The sequence below is a fragment of the Magallana gigas genome, chromosome 2 (genome assembly GCF_963853765.1).
Source record: "Magallana gigas chromosome 2, xbMagGiga1.1, whole genome shotgun sequence".
Taxonomy (NCBI): Eukaryota; Metazoa; Mollusca; class Bivalvia; order Ostreida; family Ostreidae; genus Magallana; species Magallana gigas.
Genome location: NC_088854.1, coordinates 35,240,749 through 35,255,609, shown reverse-complemented (window position 1 = coordinate 35,255,609; position 14,861 = coordinate 35,240,749). Strand labels below are relative to the sequence as shown.

At 33.5% G+C, this 14,861-nt stretch overlaps 2 protein-coding genes across 4 annotated transcripts in view; both read right to left on the bottom strand.

Annotated features, from left to right (window-relative positions):
- The window catches only part of LOC105333013 (uncharacterized), a 211,163-nt gene that overhangs the window by 143,605 nt on the left and 52,697 nt on the right, over nt 1-14,861 (bottom strand). The gene's annotated exons all lie outside the window — the stretch shown is intronic.
- On the bottom strand, nt 7,894-12,912 carry LOC109617078 (uncharacterized). The gene is made up of 3 exons (XM_020067400.3): nt 12,227-12,912; nt 11,611-11,865; nt 7,894-11,260 (listed from the first exon to the last, which is right to left on the bottom strand). The coding sequence occupies exons 1-3, from the start codon at nt 12,306-12,308 to the stop codon at nt 10,575-10,577; spliced, it is 1,023 nt and encodes a 340-aa protein (XP_019922959.1). The 5' UTR covers nt 12,309-12,912; the 3' UTR covers nt 7,894-10,574.

Below are 14,861 nucleotides of genomic sequence, written 5' to 3'. Positions count from 1 at the left end.
ATATCATTTTAATTCGATCAAAACGTTTAAATAAAAGTTGTTTTTTTGTTTCAAAACAAGTAAACACTTTATTGGAAGGGACCATTTATTTTGGTAAATATATAGGTGACACTCTATGGCCTAATGAACTTCGATCTCTCAAAGAAAAATGTTGACCTTGCAACAGTGAAACCATGGTCCAGATTTATTCTCTTTAAAATTAAGGAAACATATTTTTGATTTCTAAAACTCTGATCTCTTGAAATTCTTAATATCTCAAGCTAAAAACTAGGACCTGTTATACATATATTGCATTGTTTTTCAGTCTCAATTGTTTATTAGATATGTGTAACCTCGGCAAATATATTTACTTATTAATAAAACTGAAATCAAGCACTAAGACCTGTAATTAACTTTTACTGATGTTCTTTCTTTTTTTTTTTTTAACTTAATTTAACATATTTCTTTTTATGTTTATACTAGGGTCTCCTGTAAAATACTCATTTCTGTACTTTACTATGGTCATTAGTTGCAATTTGTATATTCTGAAAACACACCAGCGATCAATCAAGCATGTAATTCGGCGTACGTGGATCTTACCTGGACAGCTGCAGTAAATTTCTGGGGGAAACATTTGATGTTAAGGTGGAATAACACACCCGGAAAAAGTCACTCAAATTAACAGGAATTTTTTTGATAATTAAAGATATAATGATAAATAAACTGCCCGACTGTACAAATGTCAAATAAGCAAAAAATTTGCAGTTTGGGGATAAAAAAATGAATATCTATAAAAATAATTATTCCAGTAAGTAACAACAAGAGCTCCTCCGGGATTCGAACTCCGGATGTACAGATCACAAATCCGACACTTTATCCACTCTGCTATGGAGTAAGTTACATACATCAGTCCATAAAATCCTTTTAATAAAACGAAATGTCGTTTCGATCAGCGGTCAGCCATTTTGTGAGGATGTGTTATTCCACCTTAATTGGTTGATTACATAAGTGCTTCCTTATAAGAATTGCCCTCATGTAAATTTTTTGCAGAAACATATATGAATTTCTTGCTGATTTTGTTCTGAATATTATCTGAAATTTTTCTGAATTCTATATCTGAAATCTGACTGAAATTGGAACATTCCAGACAGATTTCAGAAAGTGCTGAACAAAAAATCAGCAAAAATTTCAGCAACATTTCAGTATTTTTTCATGGACATCATAATCATGCATTTAGTTTTTAAATAATATATATGGTAGTAAAGAAGAAGATTTTCTAAGATTTAATACATTTTTACTATATGGCCGAATTGGCCCCACCCTAGATTCTGAATCCCTGACCCAGGGGCCATAAATTTCACAATTTTGGTAGAGGACTTCATGGACATCATAACCATACAACCAGTTTATTCCTCACATGCGTAGGTGTAGAGAAGATTTTTGAAAATTTGGCTTTTTTTTTGCATATTTGGCCCCGCCTGTGGCACCCCAGGGATGTTAGAGCCATGAATTTCACAATTTATATTCTTCTTACCATAGAGATGCTTCACACCAAAATTGGTAACGATTGGCCTGGTAGTTTTCAAGAAGAAGTTAAAAATTCAAAATTGTTAACGCACGACGACGGACGAAGACCAATTGCAATAGGTCACCTGAGTGACTCAGGTGACCTAAAAAAGCTTAAAAAATTCTCTGGTAATCCTTGGGGTCAAATAATTGGTAAAAAAAACTAGATACAATCTTGTTACGAGTAACGAGTAGGTCTTCCGTTCAATTTTTAAGCGCTAATTATAAGCGCATGCGCAAGCACTTATATTTATAGGGTTTCTCAGATCTCATGATCTTTCAATCAACGACATCTATCGGTATTTTCAATCGTGGTTGCGTTCAATACTACAAATCTCCAGACATAGTAAATATATTTGCTACAATCAAGTTTTTGTGAACTGAAGAGATTGGGTGCCGTTTAAGTTTCTATTTAAGTTAAAGTTAGAATTGTTTCGATAGATTGTGCCCAATGATATAAAGTTTTAATTTAAAAAACGTTTGAGATGTTTGATACTGCACATGAAATAATTTTCAATTCTTCGTCATTTTCTCACTTAGCGGACACATTAGCAACTTAAGATTTAAAATTCGTGGATCTACCTTGAAATCAAACGCAACCTCGACAGCGACCTCTATCATGATGTAAACAAAGTGGGGTTCTATGATTAGTGTACAAGGTCTCATAAAATATCTCCGCGGTGAAATATAGTTCTAAAAAGAAGGTGTTTAGAGTTTTCATATTGTTGTTTAACTTTATTTCTTTTACACTTTTAATAATGAAATGCCAGAAATTAACCATTTACCACTTAATTACTGCATGATATATTTGATTTATAAATGATGAGGTCAAACCCACGGAATAATACATTATTTACTTGAGAAGGCGAGAAAAATCTTAAACGTTAGACTGGATAGCCTGCCCTTGATTCCAAACGCTGACGCTAGGAATTTCAAGTTGATTATACGAGGCGCGCTCGTAATCAGTGACAGCGAACCAGTCTACCTTAAAAGTGGGCGAACCTGAGAGCTGTTTAAACAAGAAGAAGACAATTAAAGTAGGCGGAGAAAGAATCATCAGACTGAGAAAAGGTAAATACAATCATATATCTGAATATAAAATTACATACAGTGCAATTATTAATTGCTTTTAAATTTACCATTTTCAAAAGTAGTACGTCGAAGCAGCATCTATTTGTTATCATTTAACGTTAGACACTAAAATAATATGAGAGTATTTGAATGAGAATTTTATTTACGCCAATATTTATTAATTTATAATAAATACGATTGTTTATAATGATATATATTTGAGAACAATGAGAGACTTGAGATACATGAGAGAATTCTGAAACTCCAATGAGAAATTTGACACGACTGAGAATTTTGACACACATTTGAGATTGATGACTTTATGAGAGATTTGATGATACCCTTGATGAGAGATTTTATGAGAATTATGAGATTAACATGAGAATTATGAACCTTCAATTAGAATTTTGACACGACTAAGAATTCTGAGACACACATTTATGAACAATGAGTCAGTAAAAAAATTGTGAATTATGAGAAACATACAACTTGAATTTTGACAAAGACTCAAAATGTAGATCAATTATGCTTTACAACAATGTTGTCTTTATGAGAAGTGTGAACTTTGATTTTGTAAAATTAATATTGAAACTGTAGAACTTTTCTTGCAACCTGGTTTAGATAATTCTAAAAAGGTCCATTAGTTTTGAATTTTGATTACAAATTCAAAGAATATAAGATTTTTGTAGATGGTGTATTAGCTAGTTTTTTTTTTATAAATTAGAAATTGATACTTGTAATGTAGAGTTTTATGTGTCCATTTGTTTCATCATTTGGCTAAATTATTTTAATTTTTTTAGGAATGACAATATCTTAATCGATTATTTTTTTTAAAAAAACTGCGAGATATTATATGAAGCGTAATTTAATAATCGACATAAAATATTTGCCTGCCTGATGTTCAAGTTCCCTTCGTAGTCATGCCAAATGAATCCGATACAGTTGCAAGTATGCTCTACAGATCAGGACTAATTCTAGCTTATTTTGTGTCAATTTATTTATTGATTAGGATAATTATTTAATCGTAACCATTCGATAGTTCACAGTTAAACTATTGAAAGAAAATGGCTACAAATGATTCTCAGAAAAGAGTAGTTCAAGCTAATTTTAGTCAAGGGGATGTTTATCTCTCTAATGAATCCAGGGGTAAACAGTGTATGACAAACTGTGTTGTCTTCATAATACATAGTTGTTTGAAAAGCTTTGAAGATATTGACAGAAACAATTTGAATTTTACATTAGTGAAAGGTGATATTTTGTATAAAAAGATGTGTCAATATGGTTTTCTTCGACCAAATCAAGAACTTTTACAGTTTTCAGATTTACCAAAGTTTGTCAATTTCAAATGCGTTAGTTTCTCGATCAATTGAAACTTTATCGACATTTTATGGAAACATGTCAGTCAATGGAAGTGTTGATGGTGTTGGGAAGAAACTAGAAACAAGTTTGAATTCAGTGTTGTCATCTTCTTGTTCCAAGCAGTTTGCCATCCTTATTTAATTTTCCATTCATCTGCAATTGCAATCACTTTTAATTAAAGAAATGGCACATATGGAGTATTTGACTCTCATAGTCGGGGTTTGAATGGTTTGTGTGATCCAAATGGATCAGGTGTTTTAAGTACTTTAGCATCATTCCAAGATCTGTGTTCATTTCTGTATGTATTTCATTGTCTCCAACATCAACTTTACAAGAAGTTCAGTATGAGATTTGTCGAGTCAAAATAGGAGTTTCCAAAAAGCGGAAGAAAATTTCCTTAGATTTAGATACAGATGTAGATGATGACCTGAACACTACTCACTCAGTAAGTGGCAAAAGATGTGAACATGCTTTTGATATTGTAAATAGCGAATCATCATTGAATACAGAAAAAACAGAAAATGATTTCACTTTGAAGGATGTTACTGATGTAAGAATAGACAAAGTTGTTCAAAACTTTCAAAAGAAAGTTTGTCATGGACCCTGTTATATATGCAGTTGCTGTACACAAACATGGTTTAGGGAAAATGTTCATAAGGCCACTTCCCTCATTGGTTCATCAGATTTATTGCAAAACTGCATGCTTACTTGGAATCAAAAGTGTGGAAAATACAGAATGGGTATGTAATACTTGCTACAGAAATCTAAAATCTCAAAAAATTCCATCCTGTTCTGTGAAGAATGAACAAATGAAGGTAATCTGCAGAACAAAGATAGTGAGGTAAAGATATACCGGAGGATGAAAGAAATGAAGAAGACGAGGACTAGCTAGCTTAATAAAGACTTGAGGCACTGTCCGTTTGGTAAAGTAATTGATGTTTGTGGTTCCGATACATACGGGAAAAACGGGTCGTCCTCGTCCGGACTTCCTTCCATCACTGACGGAAAATTAGAATTTCTGGACAATGCATCAGGTACCACCATCTGGGCTGCGGGTTTATTTACGTTAGTACATTACGTAACCAATATACGTAATCACAACACTACAAAGCTCTTTTGAAACAGTGTAATTCAAAAGCCACTCGTCATTTTACAGATTACCATTTTCCCCTACAAATGCTTATCTAAGCAATGGCTAGGAAAAATTGGCCCTCTTGGGACAAATGAATTCTGCAACATTTCAGTCATTGTCATAATAGCAGCACCCCACATAATAACACTAGTAACTGTGTTACAAAGTATGTTTAGCAGACTGTTTTATTACTTTGGTTTTCCAGAAGAATCCTTTAATGCATTTCCTGAAGATTTATCCCACATACCTGTTGTGTTTTCAAATATAGGTCATATTCTTTACAATGGGGGGGGGGGGGGGGGGGTATGTCACAATATAGATGTAAATCTTATTAATTAAGCAAGCAAAGTTTTATTTTAGCAATAATTTATTAAGAAAATTCACTAATTCTAATTTAAACCTAACATAAAGAAGTTTATCTTTGAAACCTTAAAAAGTAAGGACATTTCCTAATCTTGCAAAAATATTGAATGTCATATACTGTGGAAAATTTGATTAACCACTCCAGAATATACAAAAGTACTCTAACGATAATTACTTTCATTTGTGAAATATTTCGTTGCCCCTTTAAAACAAATCTATGAATGCATCATGATATGTAAGTTTATTGTTCATGCAGTTTGATAAAAACATAAAACGAAAATATTTAATTGTGCAGGTATAAAATTAAAATTGATATTTGATGATCGAGACTAGATGATATCCCGCGCAAGCGCAAGAATTTACACTTTACACAGAAATATGATATAACATTTAATATGTTGAACCATATTTTTACCTCACCTGAGCTGAAAGCTCAAGTGAGCTACTCTGATCACATTTTTTCTGCCATCAGTCTGTCTGTCCGTCTGTCTGTCTGTAAACTTTTCACTTTTTCAACATCTTCTACCAAACTTGGCAAAAAACATCCTTAGGCTAAGGGAATTCAAAGTTATGAAAATTAAGGACCATGCCCTTTTGCAAAGGGAGATAATAAAAAATTATTGAAAATTTTCAAGAAATTTTCAAAAATCTTCTTCTCAAGAACCATGAAGCCAAGAAAGCTGAAACTTTTGTAGAAGCATCCTAATGAACTGTAGATTCAAAGTTGTGAAAATAATGACACTCAAGAGTAGGGTGGGGCCACATTGGGGGGGGGGTTCCACTTTTTACATAGGAATATATAGAGTAAAAATCTTTAAAAATTTGGGCAGGAAAGCTGAAACTTGTTTGGAAGCATCCTCAGGTAGTGTAGATTCAAAGTTGTGAAAATCATGAACTCCGAGGGTAGGGTGGGCCACAATGGGGAGTCAAATTTTTACATAGGAGATATAGCAAAACTTTAAAAATCTTCTTCTCAAAAACCATTTGGGAAGAAAAGAAAGCTGAAACTTGTTTGAAACATCCTCAGGTAGTGTAGATTCAAAGTTGTGAAAATCATGAACCCTGGGGGCAGGGTGGGCAACAATGAGGGGGGGGGGGTCAAAGTTTTACATAGGAATATATAGAGTAAATCTTTAAAAATCTTCTTCTCAGAAACTAATAAGCCAGGAAAGCTGAAACTTGTGTGGAAACATCCTCATGTAGTGAGATTTCAAGTTTATTCAAATCATGATTCCTACAAGGTAGGATGGGGTCACAAGTTGGGGGAGACAAATTTTTACACAGGAATATGAAGAAAAATATCTTCACCTCTTTTTTAAAAAATATTTGCTTAGCTTTTTAAAAGCAACTTCAGATATTGCAGATTCAAATTTGTTCAAAACATAATCTTAAGGAGTAGAGTGGGGCCACATTGGGGATACAAAGGAAAACATTTTAATTATTCACAAAAACTAAATTGTTATCATAAATGCTTTTACTTATATGCAATCATTTTTATACATTGCTGACATTGTTACACATCGCTCACCTGAGGAACAATAGGTATGATAAAATCAGCTTAATGGAGTCATGATACAAACTATCTGGAAAATGTACAATAATACATGTAGATCCTGTATAAATAAAATCCATTTTTCCCCTGAAATTCTGATGTTTATAATCATTAGTCCCTTTTCTAACAGGCTGATTTTATAGTCATATCACATTATGAGTATTGCAGTTCTAAAAAAGATCCTTAATAATTGTTTATATATTGGATATAAAGCTACATCAAACTCTGAACCTTCTCGTGAGGCCGAAGAATTGTCCTGGAGCCAAAGTCTTAACAATTACAAAGAATCATCTGACTGATCAGTTTCTGAGAAGATTTTAAAAGATTTACTCTATATACTCCTATGTAAAACTTTAACACCCCCCCCCCCCCATGTGGCCCCACCCTACACCCAGGGATCATGATTTTCACAACTTTGAATCTACACTACCTGAGGATACTTCCACACAAGTTTCAGCATTCCTGGCTGATTAGTTTCTGAGAAAAAGATTTTTAAATATTTACTCTATATATTACACTACCTGAGGATGCTTCCACACAAGTTTACACAGGATGAATCTCTGCCATTCAGTCAACTGAATGTTAACTGAATGGTCTGGAAAGGTGACTGAATGGCATAGCTATGCCATTCAGCCACCTTTCAGTTATCTTTCAGTCACATTCCAGTTGGCTGAATGGCAGAGATTCATCCTGTGTTATTTACTTGATTACTTGAATTCATAACAGTTTATATTAATCATATTTAAGATGTATGTAAATCAATAGATTTTTTTTATTTCAAAGTTGTCAACTTGCAATACAAAAGAAGTTGTTTTAGCAGTTTTACAACAGTGTGCATCATTTACAAATTTAACTACCTTGCATTTGTCATATTTATTATATTAACAATAGCACAATTTCGGGTTGTTGCCGGAACACCGATTTTCCTCGAATTTTACATGCGCCCTGTGATTTGGTAAGCCCTGTGTACTTCCGGTTTAAAAGGTAATCATAGCGGTAATTTTGAAAATGACGGAGATGATAGATTTCTTTTCATGGAAAGTGGCAGACCTTAAGTGTTTTCTTTTAGAGAGAGGTGTATATCATGTTCTTTCAGTCGGAAATTTGGTTTGGTAAAGTTGTGTGAGCTTGCGGTGGAACTGACGCTAGAGGTCATTCCTACTGACGACGAAGGTGACTACAAAGTAATGGACATTAAAAGGAGAACTGTGGAAGAAAACGGGGTAAATGTCATCATTCCATCCCCCACTGACGACATTACCTGGTACAAGCGTCTCACTTCTTTGCCAGATATTCAAACTTGCGATATTTTGGGTTTTTTCATGACTTACTGTAAGTGGGACAGTCATCGTTTGCAATCGTACAAAAATGACAATGGATTTCGTTTGATCAGTTCAAACCAAATTGAGCACGTACAAATATCTGAAACATTTCAAAATAATTATATGTACATAAAATCTGACTGCATTCCCGAGACAAAACAGACTTCTGATCCCTACAAAACCTGGGTAAGCACATCAGTCAGGACAAATTGTGTCTGGAGGTTGTACCTGTGTTGCGTAAGTTTTATGTTTAAATATTGTATTTATATCATAATATGCCAAGCATACTTGTATTAATAGCTAATGAAAATAAATTGTCAGTTATGATATATATTATTTATTATTCACATGAATAATATTTAAATCTTTAGCAATCTCTTTATGTTTACAAATATTTTCTTCTATGGTCATGCTCATTTTTTCATCAGCTGTATATTTAGTTCCTTATAGTTTTGTGGTTGTTGATCACAGTGCATAATGTGTCTTGATATTTTAAAGCAAGCACTTTTTGTACTCTGATTTGTGACCATGTTTGATCATTATCATCATCATTTTTCATCATCATTATCACCACCATGTTCAGGAAGCAAAGTGTTGTTTTAAAGAAAATTCCAACTGGTCATGCGTATCAAGTAAAACTCCCGAAATGAATGTTGAAAAAGTTAGATGAAAATGAAATCAAAGAAGAAATAACTCAATTTTTATTACACTAATACTTTGCATTTCAAGTTTAATAACCACTTATATGTAATACTGTATGAAAAACATTCAGGTTTCATAAATACATATTATATTTTCTCATCACAATATACCATTATATATTGTTAAACATATAAATATAACAAATACAGTAACTTTTAAAAAAAATTAAATGTACAAACATATTATATTATACATGAAATTTTCATGGAAAATTCTGTTGTAGTGACAATTGGCACCTGTAAACATTGTGTGGCACTTCTTTTTGCTGTTAATGATTTTTGCAACCGTCACAAAGATGGAGGAACTGAAGTCGGAACCGATATAGAATGTGTATGGGACAAACCCAGGAATGAATCATTCGCTATGGAAGTGGATGACATTGATGTAAGAACAGACACAAGTGTACCTAAAAAAGTTACCCCCACCCATACAAACTACAAATCAACCATGAACATTCCTTCTTCGATTGAAATAAAAAACAAGCTTAAAGTTATTTGCAAAGGAACAAGGGCATTAGTCCTTCAAACATTATATGATGAAGGTGATGAAACCGATGATGAAAACGATTTATTAAATCTTCCAACAGTTTTAGATGTGGCTAAATCAAACCCTTCAAATATTTTTGATGCTTTGAAAGACACATTTAGTAAAGATGTTATACAAAAAATTGAAGAAAATACTAAGGATCAGAATGAAAACCCACCGTAGAGGAAGAATTACTGCATCAAATTTTTCTTCTATCTTGAGTTTTAGATATACAGAGAGTACTGAAAATTACATCTCAAAAAGAGTTATGGGCACTTCTGCCATTATCAATACACCATCAGTTAATTTTGGAAAACAAAATGAAAATGTTGCATGTCAACTATATTTTGTTGATTATAAAAAAAATCATCAAAAACCTAAAATGGACCTTAGCAGTTTACATGTTGACGAGGTGCACCCATTCTTGGGGGCTTCTCCAGATGGTCTTATAAGTTGCAAATGTTGTGGGGAGGGTTTACTTGAAATGAAATGTTCTTACCTTTTTAAAAATAAAACTCCACAAGAGGCATGCACTGACCATCACTATCATGTATACTTAGATCACAACAATTCAGTTAGATTAAAGGAGAGTTCCTCCTGGTACACTCAGATACAGGGTCAAATGGGGGTTTGTAAAAAACCATGGTGCCATTTTATTTTGTATACAAAAAAGGGCATTGCTGTTGACAGAATATATTTTGATAACCAACTGTATGAAAAAATAGTTAAAGCCTCAAAGAAGTTTTCTGAGAAGTACATTGTAAATGCTCTAATAAACACAAATTGAAAAAATTCTACAATGAGTTCTATTCATTATTCATTTCTTAACTAGTGGCATTTGTAAATTGCACAGAAAAGCACACACTTTCAACATTTGGTTAGACAATGATTTCAAAGTCAATGGCATAGTCTTGCTTAAAATGTGAAAAATTTTCAACCTTTCAATGGCACGCTCAACATGAATTCTTAAGCGTGCTATGCTTCTGGTCTTGATTATATCACTCTACAATAATCTCCTACCCTTTCCCCAGTTACATTTTTTAGTAAATGGAGGTATAATGAGTTTAGCTCTCTTCTCTAGTAATAAATCTCGTATCAAAAAACCCCGATCAGCCATAATTTCATGACCTGGTTTAACAAAGTCAGGAAACCCACTGAACTTCGTAATATATCTATCAGAAGTATTTCCTCCCCATAAATTTGACACAAAAATAATGGCACCTGATGGCATTATTCCAATAAGAGCTTTGTATGTATTGTGATGCTTATAACTACTAAAAGTTCTGGACTGTGCAGTTGGGGATCTGGGTTTCTGTATAAAAAACTCAGTACAGTCAATGATGCAAACAGTGTTAGGATATGTGCACTTAAATGACTTTGGTAAAAATTTCTTAATAATTGGTGTAGAAGGCCAGATCAACAAAGGTGTAAAAACATGGTACATCAGATTCATCCAAGTTGTAAATATCTGGGATACCCGTGCATTGGATACTCCAAAAATATCAGCTAAAGTGAAAGCAAAAATGGCTAGGCGGAGACGAACCAGTGTTAAGATAAACTCTTCAAACTTGGAAAGCTTTCTTGCAGGTCCGCTCTTCTTTAGTTGAGTATTTTGCTGATAATAAGGCTCCTCAGCACTACCCTGGCCACTCCAGTACTTAAGGTTAGGTGAGGCTTCATCCAAGACACCTAAGTTAAATAAGCATGGTGTAAAGAATGAAACATGCTTATAGTTATATTGACTTGTTCAAATCAATACAATTTAACAGTAATTCCAAGTTAACAACATGAAATCAATAATTACTCATAAAATCAATATGAATACATGTATTAGCTTTATTAATATTCTACATCAGTGTGAGCATGCAATTCTCTCAATAACATACAGATCAGAAAAGATGTATTTTGAATATCATCAAATTGTCCTTCAAAGTATTAATTCATTGTTATTGCACTTTGGAGTTGAATTCAATACCTTAAATAAGTTTCAAAATAAAATGAATATCTTCTGACAAAGTAAAGTGGTATTAAATACTTACAAAACAAACCATCTAGAATTGATTTTGATGGCACACCAGTATATTGTTTGACATTCCTGTCACTGGAAGTCACTTTCTGGACAAATAACTCCATCATAACAGCATCAGGGTTCTGGGACTTGGTCTTCAGTCCTAGGAGCTCTGTCATTTCCCCCATGCCAAGATCTGTCTGAACTCCAATGTCAGCTGTTTCCCTTGTAATTTGTGCAGAAGTTGCTAAATAATCATGATCAGGCATACCAGAATGTTGCATTCCTAAAAAGAAATTATATAGAAACATTAGAAAACTATTTGCTCTTTGTCAACGAGTTATATTTAACTAGTGTGTTATTGTCAGTCAACAATATATGGGGTCTCTATACATAGCTAAGTGGTTAGAGCACTGGCATGGTAGGCCAGAGGCCCTGGGTTTGAGTCACAGTTGAGCCTTGCCTTTATATAAACTGTGACATGTATAAACAATTAACACTTGCTCGATTGGTAAAAAAATCTATTAGAATAAACATGCAAGCTTATTTTTTTAAGTAATATTTTGTTTTAAAACTCATAATATTACAGACAACTCTACATTAAAATAGTTAGCAGAAGAGAAGTTCAAGAACTCATGTGTAATAACCTGCAATTTCTGACACAGAGTCGGAGGCAGCTATAACTACTTCTTCATTGACTACAGGTGGAGTCTGGAAGTCAATATCCATTCCGCTGAATGAGGTATATGTTTCACTTGAACTTGCCTAAAAAAGGAATGAAACATTATAATGAACATTTGTCAATAATTTTGTGCAGTGCAAAACTAAATTTAAAACAGCATTAACATAGGTCTTTACACTACCTCAAAAGAAAATACATGACATGTAACAATTCAATGAAGATAATACAATTTTGATTTAATTAATATCATAATTATTATATCACATTTGATAGTAAATTGAAACCTTGCGTCCCTTGGGGTCTTTTTTCTGAGTTGGAAATGGATGAAAAGTGATGTTTTCCATATACCCGTATCTCCCTATCTTCTTTGTATCGGCACTACACCCCTCCGCCGCACAATAATATCATGTTTTTGTCTCCACTTCCGATGATTTCGCTGCTGTAACTAGAGACGCCGGAAGTGAGGAGGGCTAACCAAAACTTAATATCACGTGATCCCGGTGCATAAAACTTGGAATAAAACCGCGTTCCGGCAACAACTCGAAAATGTGCTATTGTATACATCCCCGTCCCAATAACCCAAAGCAGATAGAAAAACCAAGTAAGACTCAAATGTACTTGTTAAAACTGCAAAATTGCAGAATATCAAATATGGACCGGGGGGGGGGGGGGGGGGGGGGGGGGGGTGTTAGGGGATTTTTTTTTTACATGCCTTTTCCATTAAACTTTTAGAAACCTAGCTGTTATTTAAAAAAATTCTTCAAATAGGTAGGGGGTTCTTAGATGACTGCTTTTGTGTGTGTGTATATATATATATATATATATATATATATATATATATATATATATATATATATATATATTAATCAAGATACTGTATACAGGGTTATTTTTGTCCCGTGTAATTTCTGCCCTTCTACACTTGCAAACAGTTTCGCTCTGTCATGGATTGTTACTTAAGTTACTTATTATTGAAAATTAAACGGGGCGAATAATTCCATGTAGATGATATTTAATACTTTCAACAACCCCCCCCCCCCCCCCCTCCCGAAAAACCCAATACAAAACAATCAATTGATTAAACCAAAAACAGGAAAGGGAGTTGGGGAGACCCCGGCCTCAAATGTAGATAATTCCTGTGTTGTTAATTTGTGACAATATCTTCCAAAACTATTATCATTTGAATCGCAGAAAAGCAAGATCGTTTCTGTGTCATTGTTTACATTCTTTCAATATTGGAACAGATGATGGAACTTTTCTTCCTTCTGTAGACATGGACAAGGTCCATGTTCATGTTATTTACACAGTAGATATTTTCGATTTCAGTTGGTTGCTGCTTAACTCATGGTCATATTATTTTCTATAAATAATTTAGTGAATTGATAAAAAAGAATCAAGCTTTATAATATTCCAGCATCTGAAAGTTTCTATGTATCTATATGAAGCATAATTATCATTCTGCAGACGTATGCGGGCATATCTGCAGTAACTGTACCCTGCCCATGCATTCTATAAATATTTGAATTTTACATGAATATTGGACTTAATTTCTATATGTCGTTTCGTTAAATCAATATGTACAATTGTGCCTCAATATCGTCTGCAATGCATTCAATTGTCACATATTTGGTTTATGCAAACTCTTATGTCTGTCTCTTTCATATCAACTGTATTTCTCTAAAATTTCATTATGTGAAGAAGTGTATAGACATTTGTTCTACTATCATTAATATATATATGCTGTTATGAACAACTTGAACTATGCACATTCAGTGGTATAGTATAACATGAATTGTGTACATTCGAGTACAAGTACTATGAATTGGAAAATTGATCCACCACATATAATCATAGCCTCAAAGCAAAACAAAATAGGATATGCGCATGTTAGTACTCAGCGGAGATGCCTAAGTTCTTCGACATTTAAACCCTAACTTACGTACGCCTCTTTCAGAAACGCAACTTAAACCTGACTAAATATTGGCGTAACTTTGTTAGTCGGACTAACTTAGGCCCAAATTTACATCTTTTTGAGAAACGGGCCCCAGAAGTTTGTTTTGAATTTTTAATCTGTATGTAAAGTTGTGCAATTTATGTAGGAATTTTTAGTAAAGTTTGATATTGTAGTGCAACCTGCAACTTCCTCCTTTCAGTTATAATTTCAGATGTACACTGTAGAACACAATCTGATAATTGTTAACAATTTGAAATTAATTTATAAAAAAAAACCGCTAATGAATGCATATCTAGTAAACTTGCCCTACATTTTCCACCATGACGTTAGTCGCCCTGCATTTTCCGCCATGACATTAATTAATCAACCTGCGTTCCTAGGCACCCTGTTTGGAAAGTCCTTTGCATTAAAAATAAAAATCACCCCAAATTAATCCATATTATTTTTTAATATTTTTAAATTAACCATAGATCGCCGATCCACGATATCTGCCAACGATACATGATGAGCTGACGTTCTACACTTTTCGCCATGGTGTTAATAAGTCAACCCGCGTTCTTGATTAACCCGTTTTATAAAGTTCTATCCATTTTTAGCTCACCTGAGCTGAAAGCTCGCTCAAGTGAGCTTTTCTGATCAAAATTTG

Bases quoted from the DNA above. Each gene is read 5' to 3' on its own strand.
- LOC109617078 (XM_020067400.3), bottom strand. From the start codon at position 12,308: ATGGATATTGACTTCCAGACTCCACCTGTAGTCAATGAAGAAGTAGTT. The intron at 11,866-12,226 runs GTTATTACACAT...ATTTCTTTTTAG, and splicing joins CTCTGTGTCAGAAATTGCAG to GAATGCAACATTCTGGTATG. The intron at 11,261-11,610 runs GTAAGTATTTAA...TATTTAACTTAG, and splicing joins AATTCTAGATGGTTTGTTTT to GTGTCTTGGATGAAGCCTCA.